General features: G+C 55.9%; 1 protein-coding gene and 1 long non-coding RNA gene across 4 annotated transcripts in view; one reads left to right on the forward strand and one right to left on the reverse strand.

Moving 5' to 3' along the window:
* Positions 1 to 2,448: 2,448 nt before the first annotated feature.
* Positions 2,449 to 23,230, reverse strand: part of HS1BP3 (HCLS1 binding protein 3) — a 34,560-nt gene continuing 13,778 nt past the window's right edge. For all 3 annotated transcript variants that reach the window (XM_007971357.3, XM_038006615.2, XM_007971359.3), the window contains 3 exons: positions 11,359 to 11,519; positions 8,535 to 8,670; positions 2,449 to 3,872 (listed from right to left, as the gene is read on the reverse strand). In XM_007971357.3, coding sequence (XP_007969548.2) covers positions 3,614 to 3,872; positions 8,535 to 8,670; positions 11,359 to 11,519 — 556 coding nt within the window. In that variant the 3' untranslated portion in view covers positions 2,449 to 3,613. The remainder of the gene's footprint in view (positions 3,873 to 8,534; positions 8,671 to 11,358; positions 11,520 to 23,230) is intronic.
* LOC140713296 (uncharacterized) lies at positions 14,026 to 22,010 on the forward strand. Its single transcript, XR_012095227.1, has 3 exons — positions 14,026 to 14,178; positions 17,253 to 17,500; positions 21,904 to 22,010. It is a non-coding gene; the product is annotated as an uncharacterized lncRNA (long non-coding RNA).

A 23,230-nucleotide genomic window follows, 5' to 3' on the forward strand; every position in this document is an offset into this window, starting at 1 on the left:
CAGTCCCCACCGCTCCTCCACCGGCCCCTGGGTCAGCTTCCCCAACTGCAAGGCCTTAGGGTGCTGAGCAAGGAATGGTTTGGAGCGATCAGAGTCAGCAGTGAGTGGGACCATGCACAGCTTGATGCCGGGAGTTCGGCTGCTTGAGGAGGCTCTGAGCATTGACCATGTTTGCTCTGGGCAGCTGTGAACCCACATGAAGCCAATAGCAGCAGGCAGGGCCACTATGTAGGGACATGCTGGTAGCTCTGTTGCCCTCTCTCTTTCCCAGGATTGGCTCAGTTGGGCAGCTGGTGAGCTAGAGAAATGGGAATGAGCCTCCACATCAGCCTGACACCAGGTATTAAATCACTGCACCGAGTACGTCAACACAACGCCAAGGTGGCTGCTGGACAGTAAGGTCACAAGGCCCCAGAGAGTGGCAGAGTGGCTGGACTTTGCTATCTGGTCTGTATCTTGTGTGAGAGCTTGAGACTCAGAGGAGTCCGTGGGGCACACGGAGGTGAACTTAGTCCCAGATACATTGTATGGACGCTGTCATGGGACACCAGTACCCAACAGGTAGGTGCTCTCCAGGGGAGCCCATGACACCGGCCTGGCCAGGGCAGGCCTGAGGGCCTTTCCAGAACTGGCCTGAGTTCCCGGCTTCCTAAGGAACAATGCTGGGAGGAAGGCAGCAGTGGGACCCCAGCCATAGACAGTACATCCTGTCCACAGGCTCACAACGGGCTTTGAAATAAACAAGTGTCGCTGTCCCGAATTAAACTTCTATTTTCCTTCCACAGGGAGCTCTCAGCTGCAGCCTCCTGGCCTGAGCAGACCTTCTCAGAATGGCCAAACTGCCTGTCCTCAGGAGCCAGGACGCCAGCTCAACCTTAGGTACAAGATTCCAACGAAAATCTTGTGGGGAATAGAGGCCACATTCTGTCCCTGCAGGAGGCCTCTGGGGTTCCCTGAGAACCTGTTTCTAGTTCTCTAGTGGATTTCAGTTTACAGAACTCTCTACTTCAGCATCCCTGGGTCCCAGGGCTGAAGTTGCATCTCAGAACCTGAGGCCTGAAGGCCAGGGCAGGTTTGACAGAGGGGCAGGGCCATCTGATGCCATCTGAAGGGCCCAGGGCCAGTCCGAGCCTAGACCAGCTCCACTGTGGGAGAATGGGGTGTAGGTCTGGAGACAGAAAGGGGTCGACCCTCTTTCTCTCTACATGGGTCTTGGCTGCACAGTTACTGGCTGGATGACACACACTGGGCCTGGGCCTGGGCCTCTAGCCCTCCTCTGCCTCAGTTGCATAGTGAGGAGTGACCAGAATCCTCTCCTTCCCCTACTCTAAGCAGCAGCCTGGGTGGCTGGGGCAGGGCAGCTTCCCTGGCTGAGTCCATTGTTTTAAAGGACAATCCTCTCCCCCTCTCCCCTCGTTGGTGGTCTGCCGTCAGCCTAGGCACAGAAAAGAACATCACAAACACAGGCTGGAATGGGTCACAGGCACAGGCTTTATCAGGCGACAAGGATCATCGATTGGCCATGAACCACAGTCCTGCGGGAGAAGAACAAGCCACAGCTGGAGCATCAATACCTGGGGATCTTTGTGATGGTGTCCAGAGAGTCCAGACCACTGAGGAGGTGGGGCCCACAGTGGATGAGTACTAATGGGCAGGCCAGGTTCTGCCAGTGACCCCAAGCAGAGCACCAGCCCCTGTGGCCACCCACCCCGTTGTATCCTCTGCTCCTATGTCACTCGACTCAAAGCAGGTGGGAAGCAGGAGGCAGGGAGCCGGCATCAGGGTGCAGAAAGGGCAGGGAGGGGACAAAGCCCAAGGGAGAGCTGGGGCCACCTCTCTGAGGAAGACCTGGCCCCATCCCCTCCCCACTCCTACTGAGACCGTCCTCTGCAGTCAGCAAGGGACACAGGGCCTGGGGCTGAGTGCTGGGAAGGAGGGACGGGTGTGAAGGGGGAAGGTAAATGGGTGGAGCCCGGGCTGGAGCTGTCCCAGAGCCTGCTCAGAGCCCTGGGGAGGGAGCTGACCCTCTGAGTCTGCGTTAAGACAGAAGAGGAAGTCAGCTCTCGACCCCAAAACCACCAGTTTCCTCTCACTCTCGCACTGGTGGAGTGGAAGCTGCTCAGGACAGGGCAGCACAGCTGGAGAGGGACGTGATCAGATGCAGGACACAGCAGACAGGTCCTAGCATGGGCCAGGAGCTGGAGACACTCCACACTGATGGCTGCAAACCACCCGCACCATCCGCTGGGGGATCCCTCAGGGCTGGCTTTGGTGTCTATCAGAAAAGGGTCTGGGGTCCTAGTTCCACCCGCCCAATGCTTCTGCCAGGCAGGACAGGGCCAAGGAACAATAGTGGTTGCATTTCATTTAAAACTACTGTTTCATTAAAAAGCAAAACAAAACAAAAGAAAAAACTAGTTCTGAACATGAAGAATTATAACCAAGAAAGACAGCTTGACATTTTTTGCTTTATTAAACATCATTCACTGAGAATTTCCAAAGCACTGTGTGGTGCCCAGACCTGTGTGCCAGGGCTCTGGGGGTCGGGAGAAGTCTAAGGCACGGGCCCTGCCCTGGCGCACGGCTTCTTCTCCCTGGGAAGGCAGCTCCACTGGTGAAAGGCCACTGACCAAGTCCAGACCCTGAGGATGGCGAAGGCCTCGGGACAGAAGCCTGAGAGCATCACGCCCCGCTGGCAGTGGGAGGCAGTGCAGGCTGGGAGCCCTGCCCAGGCTCCAGGCTGAGCTGTGGGGAATGCTATGACCCAGTTTGTGAGAGCTGCAATGACGAACGTTGGCTCTGTGCCCAGAGGCCCAAGAAGGCCATGGACTGGGCTGCCCTTTCCTGGGAAAGGAGGAGGGAGGAAGAACTGGGGCCTGGCAGGGCCGTTTGCACCCTGGAGAGGCAGGGCTGGGCCTGACTTCTCCCTTTAGAGCTCGTATCAAGAGGAGGCTCAGGAGAGACTTGCATCAGAACACTCCAGACAGCTGATCTCCCCCTCAGCATCCCTCTCCTGGGAGACCCACCCAGACCCTGCAGGCCCCTGGCAGCCACGAGGAGCAGAGACCCTGGAGTAATTTGGCTTGGGGACCCCCCCCCACCAGGCCCAAGACAGTGAGTCACCCAGGCTGCTGCTTAGGGTAGGGGAAGGGGAGGATGCTGATCACTCCTTCTTACTATGCAAACAGAGGCAGAGACGGGCTAGAGGCCCAGTCCCAGTTTGTGTCTGTGCTGGGACTGGCAGAACCCAAGGGCATGAAGCTCCCCTGCCCCACGTGACACCTCGCTGGGGCCCCACATGTCTTGCTTCATCCTTGGGGCTGGGCTCCTGGTTGGCAAGGCACACCCTCCCTCCCCTCCATGTCCACGGGGAGTAAGACAAGTTGGGCTCCGGTTCCTAGGGTGAGAGCCACTCCCACAGCCTGCAGGGTTCTACTTTGGTCCCACAGCCCAGGAGAAAATGGAACCATGCAGTTCTGGGTGCTGTGACTCAGGCTTCCACCCGGCCTCCCTCGGGGGTGCGGAGGTTCTGACCCTGCAGGGCACAGTCCCCTCCCTTCACACAGATGTCCCCACAGACAGGCCTGCTGGGCCAGGGGCCAGCACGGAAGCGTCAGAAGAGGCTGGGTGCTGCCTGGGCCGGCGTATCGTGGTCCCGGATGTACTGCAAGATGTCCATCTCGTCCATGGCTTGGATCTGCTCCTGCGGCTTCTGCTGCCCAGCCACAGCTTCAGCCAGGCCCGCTTTGTGGGGAACAGCTGGTTTTCTGGGTATCGCCGGCTTAGCTGCCACTGGTGGCTTGGGCTTAGGCTGGGGCTTGGGTTTGGGCTTAGCCCCCAGGTTCAGAATCTGGTCCAAGTCCTCTTCAACTCTAGGGAACCACAGGGAGGAACCCTGAGCATAACACTGCTACCCCGTGACAGGAACAAGACCCCAGGCAATGCCACTGCCCTCAGGGGGCTGGGCAGCTGCAGGGAGCCCAGCCTGGGCCAGGTCAAGGCCCCGCCCCGCCCCATTCCGCTCTGGCCCCTCCACCCATCCTGCCCAGAGGAGACACGAAGGCCAGGGCTCTCCTTCCCTCCCACCCACAGCAAAGCAGGCACAGGGCAGGCCCCACGCAGCCTCCTGGGAGCTGGTCTTCAGGTGATCCCACCTGACACATGCTGGCTTCTGTAGGGGGCTTTCCCGCCAATCCCTTCAGAAATAGCCACCAGCTACCATGTACAGAGTTCTCGCTCTGCTGAGCACTTCAGACATGTTATCATATTTCATCCTCAAAACACCACTCTGGGGAGGCACGACTGTGTTTCCATCCTGCAGATGAGGACGCTGGAGTCCCAGGAGGCCGAGTGGCCCTGAGGGGATGGTATGTGACAGTGCCTTTGTTGGGAGGAACAGGACATCGGCCCTCAGAAGCTGAGCCCTCATCCAAAACAAGTTCAACCAGAGAAAGAATAACCAGGGGCGCTGAGCCCCGGTGACGCAGGGTTGGCCCGCCCACAGTGGGCCTCTGTGGGCCACATGGGTGCTAGACAGAGCCCAGCGAGAGCTGAGGATGGCCTTGGCCAGGGCCCACCAAGACTCTGTCATGACCCCAGACCTCTGATCTCCCACTGGTGGGTGGGAAAAAAGCCCCAGCAGTGTTACAGTCACTCAGGACCATCCCTGGGTACTGAGGGCAAGAAATAGGCCAGGCCCCTGATTCTCCAGAACTTGATTTCTGGAGATGGATGCACAGTGGAAGACTCGTTCAACCCATTCCATCCACTCAGCCCTGTGCGGAACACCCGTGATGGCCAGACATTCCCACGTTCATCAACCCATTTAATAATCTCCACACGCTGTGTGTGCACAGAGATTAGCCCTGTTCTACAGATGAGAAAACTGAGGTGTAGAGAGGCAAAGGGCCTTGCCCTGAGACCCACAGCTAGTGTGAGGATGAACAGGACTTGGCCTGCCTGTGGCTGGTTCTCTGGGGTGTGTTCCCCTGCCGGGGGCACCTGGACTCCAGTGTCAGGGCGAGGTTTCCCCTTGTGCTAACAGGCATCTCTACATCTATCACTCAGTCATGCTGGAGTCCGGTGAGGGAAGGCACAGGTACTGAAGGCAGCAGACCTGGAGCACCCACTTGGTCTCTACAAGCTTCAGCTTCCTCATCTACAAGCAGGAGTAACAGTGTCACTGACACTGCTGCACAGAACTGCGCACAGAAGCACAGCACTGCGCGTGGAGAACTGGCTTCCGTTCCTCACCCTGCAACTCCTCCATCAAGTGGCCTCAGGCCACTCCTTCTCCCTGGTCCTCAGTCTCTTCTATAAAGTGGGATTGTACTTGCTCTACCACCCTCACAGGGATTCTTACAAGGATCAAATAAGACAACACAAGGAAAGTAGTTTCCAAATGTACAGGAAGGCTGTATGTACTGATGTCTACCGACAGCAGGGACTGAGCAAGTGGGCATAAGACACAGAAAAGCAGTGCCTCTATCTACAATGGGGACACCCTCAGCCCAGTCAGGCAGGGGCCACGCAATTGCAAAGGCCTGGAAAGAAGGTGTTGAAGTCCAGAGAAGGGAGTGAGCCCTTGGGCCAGAGCAGGCTGGGAAGGCCTCCTGGGAAGGTGGCCCTTTTCAGAAGGGTGAGCCTGGCATGAATAGGGGAGAGAGTCTGAAGAAGGGAGCAGAGAGCAGAGGTCTGGAGGTGGGAATGAGAATGAACAGGAAGAACCAGGCAGGCTCATGAGCAGCGGCTTCCTGCCCTGGGGCAAGGCCGGGCAGGGATGGGGACAGAGAGGAGATACCTTTGATCAGGACAACTCCTGGCACTACCAGAGAGCCTGTGTGAGTCTGGAGGTGCCCGGCACAGCACCCCCGGGGTGGATGCCTGCCTGCAGCCGGCTGTGGAAGGAGCTCCGGACACCCTGCCTGCTTCCTGGGTCAACCTCCTGTGATGGGGCACAAACCCCAGAGAGAGAATTCAGAGTCTGTTTGGTCAGCAGAGAAATGAATAAAAGGGGTCCTTCTTGAACAAACCCAGAGGGACTGGCCCAAGCCGGGCCTTCATAGAGAGATCAGTTGTCTTGGGGTAGAGGCGATTTCAGGAGGTACCACTCATGGCCAGGCTGCTCCTGGCCACCTCAGGTCAGACGTGCCGGGGCTCCCTCCAAGTGGCGGCCCTTCCTTGATTCCCCCGGGGCAGGTGCCAGCTCCACTGGCATGATGTGGCCTCCATGGAAGGCTGAGGGGACCTGGGAAAAGCTCAAAGGGACTGAATTATCCTCAAATAGGGGCCCTTTGGAAAACAAAGCCGCCGCTAGAAGCTTATGTCAGATTTCAGGATTATCCTGCTTGGCAAAGCAGTGACTCTTCGGAACTCACCAGCAGCCGGGTTTGCTCCCAGGTGGGAGGTGTACATGGCTGGGCAGCCACGGTGGGAGGCGGCGTAGCTGCTCTTGGGACACAGGTGGCTGCAAGGCACCCCTTTTCCTAGTACCCTATTTCTGAGTCATGACTAGGACTAGCTCTCACTAGCGCAAGGTCCAGCTCCTTTCTCTTCCAGGCCCAGCTGGTGTGAGGTCAACCAGAGAAGGGTAAGGAAGCTCTAAGACCCTGGCCCCATTGCGTCTCCCAGGGTCCCTGCGGAAGACAAGACTCACCTAAACATCTAGACTAGAGGCCCTGCCCTGGTGTGGCTGCACAGCCAGAAGGAACAAAGGCTTCTCAGTCTCAGCACGCTCAGTGTACACCCCACGCTGCCTCGTGGCTGTCACAGCTAAGGCTAGGGACAGAATGAACGAAGGGGTGAAAGCATGAAGGAATGAATGACTATCAGAACGTTCTTTATTATGAGGAAGCCCAACTATTCCCTGGATAGTCACAGGGCAGACACAAAGAATGAATGTGGTTCCTGCTCTCAAGAAGCTAATCCCAGTGTTACAGCTCTTTTTGAATTTGCCTGAATTTTAAAAGAAGAAAAGCAGCTAATCCTTTTATTAGCAGGTGTCTGCTAAAGTGAAGGTGGGGGTGCGGGACCCACATTTTTTGAGCAGGGATTCCCCAGGCGCTCTGTGGGACGCTAAGGGGCACCACAGAGGGAGGGCCCAGGGACGAATGAGAATGTGAAGTGCCGTGTGGTGCTGGCTCGCGCACTACCAGCCCTGCTTCATATGGCATTTCCCCAATTCATCAGGCCACAGAGCCCCTTTGAAGGTAGCCTTTGACCACCACACTGTACCATGTTCCGCAGAACACAGGTTGGGAAGTAACGGATTTAGAATCAACTAGGCCAGAAAGGTCCCACGAGAACCACCCCACTGGGACACGTGGACTCCTAGACACGCTCGGCCTGGCCCTGCCATTCCCCAGGCCGACTCTAGTATTCCATTTCCCTGTGCCTCAGTTTCCCTCTAATAAAATAACAATCCTAGTTTCTCCCAGCCTGCCGGGATGTCAGGAGTGAGGACACAGGATGAGAGTGAACAGATGCCAGGGGCCTTGGGGACATGTAAATACTAGAAGCCGTCACGGTGACTCAGGCTTGGCGGGCACTTGGAGGGCTGTCTAATAGCCCGAGGCTGCTAATGAGGGGCAGAGATGACAGTCTCCAGGGCCTGCATGCCTCGGTGTCACATAAGCCGTTCCTGGAAAGAGGCGGCCTGGCTTCCTGTGAACCCCAGGCACAGTCCTGTGTCCTGGAGCGCGGAGGAGAAGCTGGAGACGTGCACAACACTGAGCCTGCTGAGAACGTGGCCAGTGGAGGTAAAGGCCTGGGGAGAACTGGGGGGCTGGGTGGGGAGGCAGATCACCCAGCCGAGTGCTCAGACAGTCCCTAATGAAGTGGAGAGGGCAGGGCAGAGCAGGGGCCATAGCCAGGTGGCCTCCCACACTCGATTTCTTATAACATGGAGAAAATAGCATCTACTTTAGGAGGGCCGTCGTGAGGATTACATAGGAGAGTGCATAAGGAGTCTGGCTTACTGCATACACAGCAAGGACTCAGGAAATAGGAGCCATCTCAGGCACAGGTTCTGCCAGTTGACCTCCATGTGACAGATGAGGCCTCATTCTCCCTTCCTTCTGTAAAAGCTGCTGACCAGGCCCTCTGGCAGAGAGGCCATCGCCAGGACACCTGCACTTTGCCCCCTCTCTGGGTGGGCTGCATTCTGCCATGAGTCAGTTTGAGTTGTTCCCAAACCTGCTTGTGCCAGTTATACCTGCTCTTACAATTATATAATTTAATTATTCTTTACATAAATTGTTAAAATATGATTGTGAAAGAAAGACTGGTTGTGCACACAAAGTTCTCTCTTTCTGGAACTAGCTGAGCAGCCCTGGGCTGCAGATCCTCCCGCTGAACCCCCTTCACTGCCTCTCACCTAGTGTGCACCCACAGGTTTCCACTTTTCACAGGTCTGGGGTCCTCCCCTCAGAGGAGGCTGGGGCTGAGACCAGGCAATGCCCCCAGATAAGCCGGGCCCTTGGCTCTGTCCAGGACATTCTCAGAGCTGGCCAAGTGCCCCTGGGGACAAGCGGTACCTGAACAGTTCCTTGGAGGCATCCCTGTGGCTGAGGCTGGGCGTGGGCCCTCCACTCTCACAGGCTGCCGGCAGCAGGAGGGAGTCACCCAGGGGCACGGCCCCGCCGAGGTCAGGATCGTCAAACAGCTTCAGGGCTGTGGGAAGGCAGCAGCAGGGGTGTCAGAGGAAGCCCTGGCCTGTCCTCAGCTACCCAAGGTACAAGGTGGAGGAGGCCTGGCCCAGCCTCCTGGGGCACCCAGCAAGGGATAAGGCAGAAAATCAGAGAAGTGGACCAGGTAGGGGCAGGAGGAGGATGAGGACAAGAGCTCACAGAGGCCTGGGACAGCTGTCTGCCTTGGCCTCAGCCGCCTGGCACCTGTGCCAGAGTCAGCCGATGGCATCACTCCGGTTTCAGGTCCTCATGGGCTTCCTACTGCTCTTAGGAGGTTATAGCCTCTTGGGCTCACTGCGCCAGGCATCTCGCCATCCAGTCCAGCTGATCTCAGTGCAACCCCTCAACTGCACCTGGCCTTCAACAAGCATTTACTGAGTTCCACCCACCAGCATGGGCCGCTCTCTCTCTGCTGGGATGCCATGGCCGCTCTCTGCTGGAGTGACATGGCCACTCTCTCTCTGCCGGGATGCCATGGCTGCCCTCTCTCTGCCAGGGTGCCATGGCCACTCTCTCTCTGCCGGGATGCCATGGCCACTCTCTCTGCTGGGGTGCCATGGCCACTCTCTCTCTGCCGGGGTGCCATGGCCACTCTCTCTCTCTGCCGGGGTGCCATGACCACTCTCTCTCTCTGCTGGGGTGCCATGGCCACTCTCTCTCTCTGCCGGGGTGCCATGGCCACTCTCTCTCTCTGCCGGGGTGCCATGGCCACTCTCTCTCTCTGCCGGGGTGCCATGGCCACTCTCTCTCTCTGCCGGGGTGCCATGGCCACTCTCTCTCTCTGCCGGGGTGCCATGGCCGCTCTCTCTCTGCCGGGGTGCCATGGCCGCTCTCTCTCTGCTGGGGTGCCATGGCCACTCTCTCTCTCTGCTGGGGTTCCATGGCCACTCTCTCTCTGCCGGGGTGCCATGGCCACTCTCTCTCTGCCGGGGTGCCATGGCCGCTCTCTCTCTCTGCCGGGGTACCATGGCCACTCTCTCTCTCTGCCGGGGTGCCATGGCCGCTCTCTCTCTGCCGGGGTGCCATGGCCACTCTCTCTCTGCTGGGGTGCCATGGCCACTCTCTCTCTCTGCTGGGGTTCCATGGCCACTCTCTCTCTGCCGGGGTGCCATGGCCACTCTCTCTCTGCCGGAGTTCCATGGCCACTCTCTCTCTGCTGGGGTGCCATGGCCGCTCTCTCTCTCTGCCGGGGTGCCATGGCCGCTCTCTCTCTGCCAGGGTGCCATGGCCACTCTCTCTCTGCTGGGGTGCCATGGCCACTCTCTCTCTCTGCTGGGGTTCCATGGCCACTCTCTCTCTGCCGGGGTGCCATGGCCACTCTCTCTCTGCCGGGGTTCCATGGCCACTCTCTCTCTGCCGGGGTGCCATGGCCGCTCTGTCTCTGCCGGGGTGCCATGGCTGCTCTGTCTCTGCCGGGGTGCCATGGCCGCTCTCTCTCTCTGCCGGGGTGCCATGGCCACTCTCTCTCTGCTGGGGTGCCATGGCCACTCTCTCTCTCTGCTGGGGTGCCATGGCCACTCTCTCTCTGCTGGGGTGCCATGGCCACTCTCTCTCTCTGCTGGGGTGCCATGGCCACTCTCTCTCTGCCGGGGTGCCATGGCCACTCTCTCTCTGCCGGGGTTTCATGGCCACTCTCTCTCTGCCGGGGTGCCATGGCCACTCTCTCTCTGCCGGGGTTCCATGGCCACTCTCTCTCTGCCGGGGTGCCATGGCCGCTCTGTCTCTGCTGGGGTGCCATGGCATGTGGCTGCTGCCTTCAGGAAGCCTGGGTGTCCCCCGCGCACCCTCTCACGTGTGAACTGATTGGGGCTGCCCTGGGAGAATGCCGATCATGGCCGCTCTACCTGGAGTCCCCTGCTTCCACAAGGCCAGCAAACTCCACTGACCTTTCAGGATCCAGCTCAAGGAGGGTCCCCACCCCACCCCAGGAAGTCTTCCGGGGAGTCCTACAGGAATTGATGCCTCTGCTCAGCCTGTCATAACTGCTGCTGCTCTGTAACTGTCAGGTGATGACCTGCTTCCCCAGGGGCCCCCGAGGCCCTCAGGATAGGGACTAGGGAGAGGGACTAGGTCTCATTCCTCAGCATGTCCTTGGGCCTGGCCCGCAGTGGGGGCTCACCAAGTATGGGCTGACTTAGTGGGTGGCATCAACTCCCCTCACTGGAGGATGACCTGGGCATGTGAGGAAAGGGACCCAGGGATGAGTGGAGATGTCCCAAGGCTGCTCGGTTTTCCCTCTGCCAACTCGGCACAGAGCCCTCCAGGGGAGTCCATGCAGGCGACGCATTCCTATTAAATCCAAACCTACAGTCACACACGTGCCCCAGGCAGACCCTATCACTTTCTACACAAACGGTGCCTGGAAGCCCAGGGCCCATATCTGCCCACAGATGTCATGGAAGCGCTTCTCGAAGCAGCAAAGAAAACCACCCTCCTCTTCTGTGGGATGTTCACAGGAAGCACACGGCCCGGGAATGTTCCAGGCTGTGGGGAACCAGCTGTGAGGCTCAATTCCTCCAGCAGGAAAGCTCCTTCCAAAGCGGAGTCTATCTAACATCTAAATAGGACAGGGGAGATGAGTCCTGTTCACGCCGGGTGAGTCTAGACCCTGTCTGGTGACGGAGCTGGGCACCGAGAGGACACCAGGAGCAGACCCTGGGGCTCTACTTACGGTCCATGGATGACACATCCTCCGAGGGGCCCTGTGGGAACTGCTTCCTGCCCGGGCCAAAGAGCCCCTGGTCAGGGTCCACCTCCTCATCAAAGATGGTGAGCCGGGGCGTGGGCTTGGCTTTCATGGCCACTTTGGGATGTTTCTTGGGCTTCTTGGAGCTGGAGAATCACAGACAAAGCACAAGGTGAGGATTTCCCACAAGTGTCCAGGTGGCCCGGTCACACCCACACAAGTGCTGGGCCCTGCAGCAGGGGTGGCTGGATGCCATGGGCCAGAAAAGACCAGGCCAGAGGGACCAGGGAAGGCCTGGAGAGGGCCACCCAGAGCAGTCCAGGCAGGTGGAGCTGAAGTCTTTCTGAAATCTCTAACAGATGGTCACACGGCCAAGGGAAGGACAGGTCCTCCATCCCAGGGGAGAAAAGCAGGCCAGCGAAGGTGGTTGGGGAGCAGGTTTCCTCAATGACAGAGTGGTAAGGCCCCTGCTACTGTGGGCAGCTGTGCCCTGTGTTCAAGAAATGACCACTGTCAGGAGGAGCAGGTGGCTGCCAGGATTGGACACCGGCTGCCAGACAACCCTGGCTCTTAGATGTCTTCAGGCCCTGAGTCTGCCATGCGGTCACAGGCCAGAGATCGTGCTCCCATTCGGAAGGTGGAGATAGCTGCCTGGTCTCAGAGTCTCAGCACTTGGGAGCCAGGCTCAGAGAACCACACTCCACAGCCACTCAGAAATGAGGATGGACCTGCTCTGGAGCCACAAACCTCAGGGCTAGGACTCAGGAGGGCAGAAAGCAGCCTTGGTAAGTGCCTTATTGTTTCCTTTGCATGGTAAAACCACCATTGTTCTAGTTAACACTTGGGTTCTGCGGTGCAGCCCCCTTTCAGGAAGCCTCTCTGGGACTTGCCCACCTCCCCCACTCCGGCTCTGCCACCACAGGTCCCATTACAGTGCACTTGGCTCTGCCAACCCAGGTCCCACTACGGTGCACTTGTCGACTGGCTGAGGAGGTCCTGCTCTGGACCAGACCCTGCTGTGAGAAACCAGGACAGGGCAGGATGGAAGCTTCTGGGGTGTGGGAGTACTTTAGTTTTGATCCAGGTGGTGGTTCCGGGCTAGATAAGTAAACACGCCTGGAGCTGAATGCTCAGGATCTGTGTCCATCACTGTAAGTGATACTGCCAGGAAGGAAACACACCTGATTTTACTTTAATCACTTTAACAGGCATTCAACGCCTGCTGGTGATGCCTGTTAGCCATTTTAAGGTTCCTGAAAATTATGAGAATGTGCCCTTTACTGGAAACTGAAATTCCGTGTGCCTGTCTCTCTGGCAGGCAGTTCCACTGGACTGAGGTCACTATGTGAGGTCACCATCTGAGCTCATGTTGATAACACTCTGCGGCAAAACTGCACCAAGGCTAGCCTACACAATGATACAGATTAACCAACGGCGGATAAAAATAGCAGAATGGCCCTGGGTGCTGGAAGGGGCAGGGCCCTCCAAGGTGACCATTCCCACAGTCTGGAGGCTGAGGTCTAGCAGAATCCCAGTCACCCAGCAGAGGCGAGGAGAAACTATGAAGGCCAGGCACGCTCCCTGCCAAAAGGCTGCAGGACGGAGCAACCTCTGAGCTCAGGGCCCAGTTCCAGGGGAAGGATCTCTGCAGGACTCCTTTGTTGAATGAGGAAACAGTGGTCCAGAGAAGCGGAGTGTCTGCCCAAGGCCACACAGCAGGGATGGGACAGGCAGCCTGGGTCTAGAATGAGGATGCTCATACTTGTGGTCCTATCCTCGTCCGCTCCAAATGTCCCATGAGGAAGGTGATATGGGATGGGACAGGGACAACAGGATTGATCCTGCCGTTCTCTGGGGAGAAAGTGGCATGTTTCAAGGGTAGTGACGGGGAGCAGAGACACAGTGGCACGGACTGCTCCAGGAAGGCCTATCTGCCTGGTCCTGAGCTTTCTCCACCTAGCTCAGGCCATGAGGCACCTCCTCTGCTGTGCACCACCCTCAGGCCCTGCCTGTGGTGCTGGAGGTGAGGTGGAGGGAGCCTGGATTCTCCACCCTAAGGGCAAGTGCTTTCCAGAAAGTGCTTCTGCTCCTCTGAGACCTGGAGGAGCCAGGACTCGTCTGCTCAGATGTTCTCCCCTTTATTCTCACAAATCAGGCAGAGCCAGCTCGGCTTTCATGACTCCTAGGAAGTGGGTACCAGAGAGGGGCCATGGCCTCCTGGGGCAGACAACAAAGCCGACCCCAGTCAAGACCCACTGAGTCGGAAACCCCAAGCAGGCCCAGGAGGCTGTGTTCAGTCTCCTGAGGAATTGCACGGTCAGCCAGGCTTGCAGCTGCTGTTCTGCCCGATGCTTCTCTCCACTTCATTCCCCATATCCGCTGCCCTTTGTGTGGCTCTTACTCCTGGACCCAGCAGGCACTGCAGTGGGGAAGGGTAGAGAGCTGCCCCGGCCCCTACTCAGGTGGCAGCTCTCAAGGAGAGCAAGTCTGAGGCTGCTCTGCAGCCTCCCCCAGCAGCAGCTCCACACCACACCCCCGACTGTCCCCTCAGAAACAAGCAGGCCCTCCCTGGCTCCTGGGGATCACACTTGCATTGTACCCAGCCACGGGCCCCTCGGGGCAGGGGAGCAAGAGGCTTTGCATTGACCAGAAATCAGAGGGCGCACAGAGGAAGAGAGCCATCTGAAGAACAAAGGAAGCGAGAGAGAACAGGCGCAAGGAGGTCTCTCTGGAGAAGCTGTGGTGCCCCTGCCTACGCCTGCACCCTGTCCTGACAGCACACAGTAGGCCTAACTTCCCTTCCATGTGAGTTTTCTTCTCCAACTGGATTAAGTCCTTGTTTCTCTCCCTAGAGACATGTTTGCCCTTTTGTTATCTTAAACTGAAATGAAGTGGATCTACAGCACATGTGGGAGGCTCAGGCATGGTCTGTACTCTACCCCACCCGCCCCGTGCCGCCTGGGCTGCCTTCTTTACCTCCCCAGCTCTCCAGACCCATCTCCAGGGGAATTGAAGAAGCAGGAAATATGGAGTTTTATGCCTAAAAGCCCCAGGGTCCTGTCCTGAGCGGCCCAAAACTTTCAGGCTCTGGGGACTTAGTAATGCACCTGGTCCAGAACAGATGCCTTGATAAACTCTGGATGAGAGGATGGGTGATGGATGGAGGCGGGGAGGGATGGACAGGTGGAGGACAGGTGGAGGACAGGTAGGCAGGCAGCAGGCTGCTGGCACATCTCCATCTCAGGATTCTGTTAACCTATTCCCCAAGGCGGGAGGGCCAGGGAGGGAAGAGGGATAGGCTCCCAGCCCCAGTCTCAGACAGCGCCTATGTCGGAAGCCCCTCCTCCAAAGATCTCCTAACCGACTCCACTGGCCTTGCCACCAGGCCCTCAGCCGCTCTATGAGCAACTCATTCCTTCTCTTGGGAGCACCTTTGATGGCCAGCACTCACTGAGAACCTCCCACCTGCAAGAACTGTGCTGGGGACGAGGGAACAAAGATGAGGATGAGCTGCCGCTGTCCCCAGAAGCTCATGGCAGAGCAGGGTCACATAGAAACTTAGCAACAATAGTAAACATAGAGTTTACTATTGCTACCAAAGAGATCATTATGGTTGGACAAGGTGGCTCACACCTGTAATCCCAGTACTTTGGGAGGCTGAGGCGGGTGAATTTAAGAATAAAATATGAAAAGTGCTTTAGTTTAAAGCAAAAAGTTTGCAGGAGGCCAGGAGTTCGAGACCAGCCTGGCAAAGATGATGAAATCCCATCTTTACTAAAAATACAAAAATGAGCCCAGCATGGTGGTGCATGCCTGTAATCCCAACTACTTGGGAGGCTGAGGCATGAGAATCGCTTGAACCCAGGGGATGTGAGTTGCAGTGAGCTCAGATCATGCCACTGCACTCTAGCCTGGGTGACAAAGCAAGACTTTGTCTTGGCGGGGGGGGAGGGGGAAGGAAACTGTTCATTAGCACACAGGATGTTCTGCTCTGTCACGGCAGAGTATAGAGGACAGAACCAACCAAGCCTGAGGGCTCAGGGAGGACCTGATATGGAGATAGGAAGTGAACTTGGTGGAATGAGAGCTAAATAGCGTCTTGGGTACAGGACCTGCGAGTCACACTGTGAGGGTCTGCAGGGGGCACGACTAGGACATAACTGGGAACCTAGATTTCTCTTGGTGAAAAGGGACCCCTTAGGCTTGCAGCAGACGTAGTGCCGTGAGGGAACAGGCTGAGTCAGGTTTCTCCAGGCAAGCTTTGCTCATGGTCCACAGAAGAAACGACCGGAGCCCGGACTCAGGGAGCAGCGGTGGTGCGAGGGGAAGACAGGCCGGGCAGAACTTCAGAGCTTATAAATCTGGACAGCTAAGGTGATCAGCTGGCGGAAGGGAATTGCCACTGATCTCAGTGAGGGGGTCAGTAATTCCATAGGAGAGGTGTGTCACTCAGCCTCTGAGCCATTTCTTCACCCTTCTCCTAGCACAAACACCTCAGGGTTGTCATGAGCACGGAGTCGGGTCAGGTTGCACACATGTGCTATCACTCGGGGGCCCCCTCAGTCCTCTCCTCCCTGGTCCTCCTCCTCCTCCTCCTCCATTCCTATATCAGCATCCACCCAGCCGTCTGCAGGCACAGGGCCCAGCTCTGCAGTGCCTGCCCTCCAGCCCGCCCTCTGCGCTGACAGGAGACAAAGCCCCTCACTGACGTGGAGGAAGGGTGTCTTCTTCTCCCTTCACTGGAAGGACAGTTGGTTATGATTAGAATCTTGTCACCAGGGATGGGGCAACAGGGGCTATAAAGAGAGGTGTGCAGGGAATAGGACTGGAACTGCAGCTCCTGGCTTCCTGGTGAGCACGGGGGTCATCGGAACTAGCGCAGGCCATGAGGAACACTAAAACATGAGTTGGGCCCACAGAGGTTGCATGAGGTAGGTGCTGGTATGTTCTTGTTGCACACACATGTGTGCACAGACAGACACCCGCTTTCCTGCTGTGTGTTCCTGACAGCAGACAGACACGCAGACCAGGCCACGTTCTGCAGGCAGGCGTGCAGCATACGGGGTGAGAGGCGGCAGCTGCCATGGCTGACAGCTCCAACGCTCAGACAGGCTGAGCAGCAGCCCGGCTCCCTGTGGTTCAGGCAGTTCTGGTGACAGTGATTGACACATAAGAGCATCCACCACTGTGGCCACCCAGGGGGCCTGTGGCACCATTCCCGATGTGCCCACCCACACGGCAGACCACCAATGGACACCAACTGCCCAGAACCAGGGTGTACATGTGTGGCAGAGGCATCTCCTAGACAAAGCCAGCTCAACTGGCTCTGAACAGAAGACAGCTGATGCTTCCACAACCGAGACACATGGACAGCATGAGTCTTCAAAGCATTTGGTGCAGCTGAACCAAATATGGAAATCCACCCTTTCCAATGATGCAAACTGCCTGCTTTAAACTAATGCACTTTTCATACTTTATTCTTAAATTCAGCTGTTTGGTGTCTTTTTGCTTTTTGGGTTTTTGTTTGTTTGAGACAGGGTCTCTCTCTGTCACCTAGGCTGGGGTGCACTGGCACGATCACGGCTCACTGCAGCCTCGACTTCCCAGGCTCAAGTGATCCTCTCACGTCGGCCACCCCAGTGGCCACACCACCATACCTGGTTAATTAAAAAAAATTTTTTTTGTTGAGATGGAGTCTCGCTATGTTGCCCAGGCTGGTCTCAAGCTCCTGGGCTCAAGTGGTCCTCCCGCGTTGGCCTCTCATTATAGGCATATATGCCTGGGATTATAGGCATGAGCCACTGTGCCTGGCTGGTTTTATTTTTGCAATGAGAAAATTCTCAGAGTCCCAGTAAATGGACTTCTGAAACTCTTGACAGGACAATGTTATTTGCAACAGTAATGGGCTTCCATGGAGAAGAAATCACAGGAGTGAGAATCACCTGAGGACCGGCACTAACCCTGGGAGTCCAAGCCAGCCTCATTGGACAGGGGCTTCAGAGAAGTCCTGGATGGCAAAACGAGCAGAGTCACAAAAGCTGTGCTCTGGGCAGAGAGAAAAGCCCAGTGAAAACGGCAAGGTGTGCAGAGCCTGGCAGAATGAAAGTGCCCAATAGCTAGGCAGCAGGTAAATGGAGGATCTGTGGGGATGTTGGCCACCTCCAGCAGGGCATGGGGAGATTCTGGCCTTTGCTGAGAAACGAGCAGTGGAGGGGGATGTAGGAGAACTTGTATAGGATCTGGACCAGTCACTCAACTTCCCTAACCATGTTTCCTTACTGGGGGTCAATGGGAAGAAGGAGGCAACTGACACAGAAATGCTTTGCAAGCTGCCAAGTGGGTCCCGTTTGCAAGTCAGCACAGAGCCGTGGCAGAGGCCTGGGGTCCCAGGAGCTGCCTGGTGATGTCTAGGTTCACTTATGCCTTCTACTCAGCAGACTTATGCCTGTAATCCCAGGACTTTGGGAAGCTGAGGCAGGAGGATCACTTGAGCCCAGGAGTTCAAGACCACCCTGGGCAACATAGTGAAACCTCACCTCTACAAAAAAATAGACAAAAGTAGCCAGGCATGGTGGTGCAGGCCTGTAGTTCCAGCTATTTGAGGAGCTGAGGTGGGAGGATCACTTAAGTCTGGGAGGTTGAGGCTATAGTTAGCTGAGATCACACACCACTGTACTCCAGCCTAGGTAAAAGAGTGAGACCCTATCTCAAAAAAAAAAAAAAAAAAAAAAAAAAAGGGGGCCAGCCTGGGTGGTCACCATGAACGTTTATCATTTGCTATGGTCCCCAGAGTCACATTCCAAGGACCTGTTTCTCAACAGCCAGAGCCCATTTTCCAGGTCACTGAGCCCTATCTTGAGGGACCAGGACTCAGTGACAATCCCACCTGAGCTTGTGGGTAATGACATTTCTCCTTCTCTACAATGGGGCCAGAGACTGCCCCTCACCCATCCTTGCTCCAGCACCACCAGGGAACCACGTGGGTCCCACCTGCAGGTCTCTGCAGCCCACGTTCTACAGCAAGTGCCAGTCCCCCCAAGAGTCTGAATACACAAAGGGACAATGGCCAGGCCACATGTAAAGGTGGAACTCTGACCCACAGCCTGCAGTAACCTGCCCAGGAAGCCAGACCACAGCCTCTGCAGCAATCAGCCCCAAATGGCCAAGATTTGATCAAAAACCACCAACTTTCCTAAAATTTTCCCCATTTCCAGTTTAGTAGCACCATCCAAAGAAAGCCAAACAGGCCCCACTTCCCGCTCACAGAGGACAAAGGATGCCCCACTTCTCATTGGCTGCTTCTGGATTCCCCACGCCAACAACCTCCAATCAGCACGTATCTGAGCCTTCCCCTTCATCTGCTTCAAAGTGTCCCACTCTCCTGCCTCTTTGCATCTTTGCCAAATGCAGGTGATGGTGGCCGATACCTCCCTGGTCGCGGTAAGCTCTGAGCAAACAACCATTGTTGGTTCTCATGTGAGCACTCCTATGCCCCTGATCCACTCCAAATGGTGACACGACCAGCAGGCAGCTGCTGTCCTTGCAGTGGGGAATGCCCGTCACTCATGGCATCAAAAAACAAGAGCGAACAGGTGAGGGCTGAGAAGCACAGGTGTTGGACTGGGGACAAAGGGAAAAGTCCTGGGCCAGCAGTCAGGAGACCCCCAGCTCTTGCTCTCATGCCTTCCTGTGTGATCCTGGGAAGGTTCCTCAGTTGTAACAACAGAGCCTGGATCTGATCTGCAGTCCTCAGAGTGTAAAGACTCTGTCATCCTAAGAGTGTTGCTACTTGCCAGAACTTGCCACAATGGGTCCTGGGGGAGCCTGAGGCAGGAGAATCGCAAGTATGACCTCCCAGATTTCTCTCTCTCAAGGAACCAAGCAACCACTGAATCCCACTAAGGATTCAGATAAGCAGGCTCCTTCCACCAGGGCCAGGGGCTGCCCCACCTCCAGAATCGCCTGCTCTAGGAAGTGGTAACAGGTGGCAGGTGTACTGGTGCTCCTGGAGGGAGGTAAAGTTATAGTGTGCACATCACAGGGTCCTGATATTCGCATAACAACTATAGGAAGTGGAAAAGCTGCCTTTTCATATTTCAACTGTTGTTTAAATACACAAAGACCTCTTTAGAGCAAAGTAAATCTAGGATAGTGATAACATTTTACAAAGGAACTTTCCTGTAGTGCTTCATCTCATTTTATCCTTTCAGCCACTGGGCCTCTACTTTACCCCCACTCTACAAAGAAAGAGACAGGCTCAGAGAAGTACAGCAATGCATTCAGTGTCTACCAGCTAGTAAGTGGCAGAAAGGGGATTTAAACCTACCACACCCAGTTAATTTTTGTATTTTTAGTAGAGACAGGGTTTCACTGTGTTGGCCAAGCTGGTCTTGAACTCCTAATCTTAAGTAATCTGCCCACCTTGGCTGCTCAAAGTGCTGGGATTACCGGCATGAGCCACTGCGCCCTCAGGCAGTAATCTGGATGGGGAAATGCAGTTGGCATGCACACTGTGCTGCTGTGGTCACTGTGACAGCCTGGGTGGAGTGCCACCTGCGTGATGCTGCAGGGCAGCTGTGGCATCTGCCTCCTCCTTTCCTTATGGCTTTGGGTCCCCAGCCAGGCCAGGGCTAAGTGCTGCACAGGTGCAGGGTGAGGTCAGGCCCAGTCATCCCGGCTCATGGCCCCCACATGAACCCCAGGATGGCACCGCAGAGAACTCCTCCAGCAGGTGGACCAGCAGACGAGGGAAAGCCCAGCCCGAGCAGGCCGAGCTGGGGAGTAGTCAGTACCGGAAGTGCCTTCCGGACATGCCCTGCCCTCAGCCCGCTGTGGGCGGCGGATTGTGGTGATGGCTGACCTGCCGCTCTCCACACCTGTTTCCTTTCTGGCATTTCCAACACTTTACTGGAGTTTGGTTTCTGGGAATTCTCAAACAGGAGCTTGCAGAACCAACTCAAGAGCTTGTTAAAACACAGATTCTGGGGGCCCTACCCAGATCTGAGGGGGGCCTGGAATCTCTCTCTCCCAAGCTTTCAGTGGCCCAGAATCCCTAGGTGGTTTCTGCTGCGCTGGTGGCATCAGGGGAGCCCTGGGTGCCCAGGCTCAGGCTGGAATGAATAAAGAGGTGCCAGGCCCTTGTGCAGTGGTTGGGATACTTAGCAAGAGGCACCCTTGGGGGAGCAGCTCCAGGGCACCTCAGGAGGTGGGGCTGAGGCCCTGCTGTCCCCACAGAGCTCCCCTCCACGGTTCACCTTAGGGGACCATCTTGCTGCTAAATCTTGGGTGAGCAAATCTAGGAGCACCTGGCAATGTGCCAGCATTCAAAACCACAGAATCATCCCAGAGAAGTGATTTCATCCAAATATGGAGGGTAAGATATTATTTTTATACTAAAATACATGTGGTTGTTTTATGTAAGATGAAGCAAAATCCATATTAAAAAGTTACCATAAAACATGGCCTTCCAGAGAAACACTCAGCTTCACCATGGAGGCCACAGCATGGAGACCTGGGTGTGGGCTCCCCCTTCCAAGGGGTCTGGGAAGCCCAGCCTCGCAGGCAGGTGCATTTGTTCATACAGGAGCCAGCCTGTCCCACCAGACGCTGCGAGTCCTCAGGGACCCAGGGCCTGCAGGGGGTCTCTGTGTGCCAAAGAAGAGATGGGAGGAGTGGGCCCGGGGTGGGGGGGGGGCAGACAGGGCTTAGAAAAACAGAGGGGCACTCCCAACAGAGGGGCTTCAGCCCTTGGAGAACCCTTTACTGGAATGGTACCCCAAAGTCCCCAGAAGCAGCTTCAGGGGCCCTGCTCTGGGTGGGGCACATATATAGGGGAAGGCTCCATAGAATAAGAGCGTTGTATATGTAGAAGTTCCTCAAGTTATTGCCTATAATAGCAAAAACCTACAGAAAACCCCAGCATGTTCACAAGCAGGGGCCTGGCAATGCCACTTACAGCCCATCGAGCTGAGAAACCAGCAGAGGAAGGAGGGAGAGCACGACTATTGATCTGGAAGGACCTAGAACATGTAAACTGGAAAAAAGAAAATTCCAGAATGGCACATAAGACAATCTCATTTTGGCAGTAAGATGTGAATATTCAAAGATGCATTCAAAAATTCACAGGGAAAGGAATTTTATCTGTGTTTGCAATTTTTCTATACTAATTGTGTATTATTTGAGTCACAATGTAAAATGTTTCCCGCAGAGGATTTCCAGCATAAGGCAGAACTATTAGGGTAGAATGTCAATTTTCTCAGCACCGTGACATCTCTAAAATAGAAAGTTAAATACAAAACGGGGGCGACATGGAGCAGCAATCGGGACAGACCATAGGGTGAAAGAGCAGAGTATGAAAAGGCGCGTGCACTGTGCCTGCAGTTGCATGGATGGCGCTGGGACGGGGTCAGACGCGAGCCCCAGGAGAAGGGGAGAGCGGTGGTGTTGGGATGGGCCGAGGTGAGGGTTTTTTCTGTCTTTAAGCGCTCTCTAACGGTGTAATAACGCTCTCTTGTCCCTAACCAAAACCAGGTTTACAAGACAAAGAAAAGCCAGACTGGCCTGGGCTCTGGCTTTGTGCTGGCAACTCCCACCCTCCCAGCAGCCCTGCAGCGGAGCAGCCCTTCAGCAGAGCAGCAGCGCCTCGCCGCGGCCACGGTGGGGAAGGACCGAGGCTGGTTGCAGGGAAATGGTGGCTGCTCCAGGAGCGCCCAGAGCTAAGTCCACACGTGGGGCAGGGCAAGCTGGGAAACGGAGGCTGTTGCACCTGCACAGGAACCAAGGGCACGGGAGGGAGAGGGGTGCACAAATAGCCCCCTGAGAAGAACAGAAAATCCCCCACCAAAGGGCAGGTGGGTGGCACCAAGAGAGATCAACAAGCCCACCTGAGTGTCTGTGAAAGGCGGAGGTGGAAACCCAACTTCAAGGCACGGCTCTGCCACACACACGGCTCTGGCCAAGATCCTGAACTCCTTTCTCGATTTTCCCATCTGTGAAAGGGGGATAATCCTGGGGCCTTGCCCACCTCCCAGGCTGATAAAGACTGGACTGGAGATGGCGTGGGGTCCTGGCTCTGCTATCTGCAGGCTGCAGGAACGTGGACGAACCACCTGACCCTGAATCTGAGTTTCCCACCACACAGAAGAGGCTGATGGCAGTACAGGCCTCCAGGGCTCCGTTTCTTGACCTGTGCTCACAGTGGATCCTGAAAGCAGTTTTGTGAGTCATGACCTTTCCAAACATTGAAATAAAATAGAAAATATCCGAGTACGATACACTTAGTAAGGTTTTGTATGAGTTCTGGGAACTTTTGCTTCAGTTTTATGGGATGTTTATACATGTGTGTCCTGGGTCATAGCATATAATACAGTTTTTACTATGGGTTGTAGCAAGCAGTTTCAGAAATCCTGTCTTACAGATATAATGAGATCATGTAGGTAAATGCTAACTTAGTTCCCAGCATTTCATAAACTCTCAAAAAATGTTACTTCTTATTTCTGCCAGAGGTGATAACGCTGATTCACCAGCACCTTGTCACATGGGTCCTTAAAAAGCAAGCCCAGCAGAAGAGGGTCTAGAGCCAGCGGGATTACTCTTAGGTGCTAAGCCTTCCCAGGATTCAGGGGCGAGGACCCCAGAGTACAGAGCTGGGGAGGGGGCTGGGCGCCCCCCGACCAAGGGGTCCCAGGACAGCTGACACATCTCCCCTGACAGTCTGCTAATGAAGTAAGTAGGAAGTTCAAGGCAGCACTTGCCAGCCCCAAAGAGCATTTTCCTACCCAAAAAAGGAGCCGCTCTGCTAAGTGTGTTCTTCTGCCAAAGGCTGGCACAGACAACCAAAGTCCATCTTGGTTTGGCA

The sequence above is a fragment of the Chlorocebus sabaeus genome, chromosome 14 (genome assembly GCF_047675955.1).
Source record: "Chlorocebus sabaeus isolate Y175 chromosome 14, mChlSab1.0.hap1, whole genome shotgun sequence".
NCBI classification, from domain to species: Eukaryota; Metazoa; Chordata; class Mammalia; order Primates; family Cercopithecidae; genus Chlorocebus; species Chlorocebus sabaeus.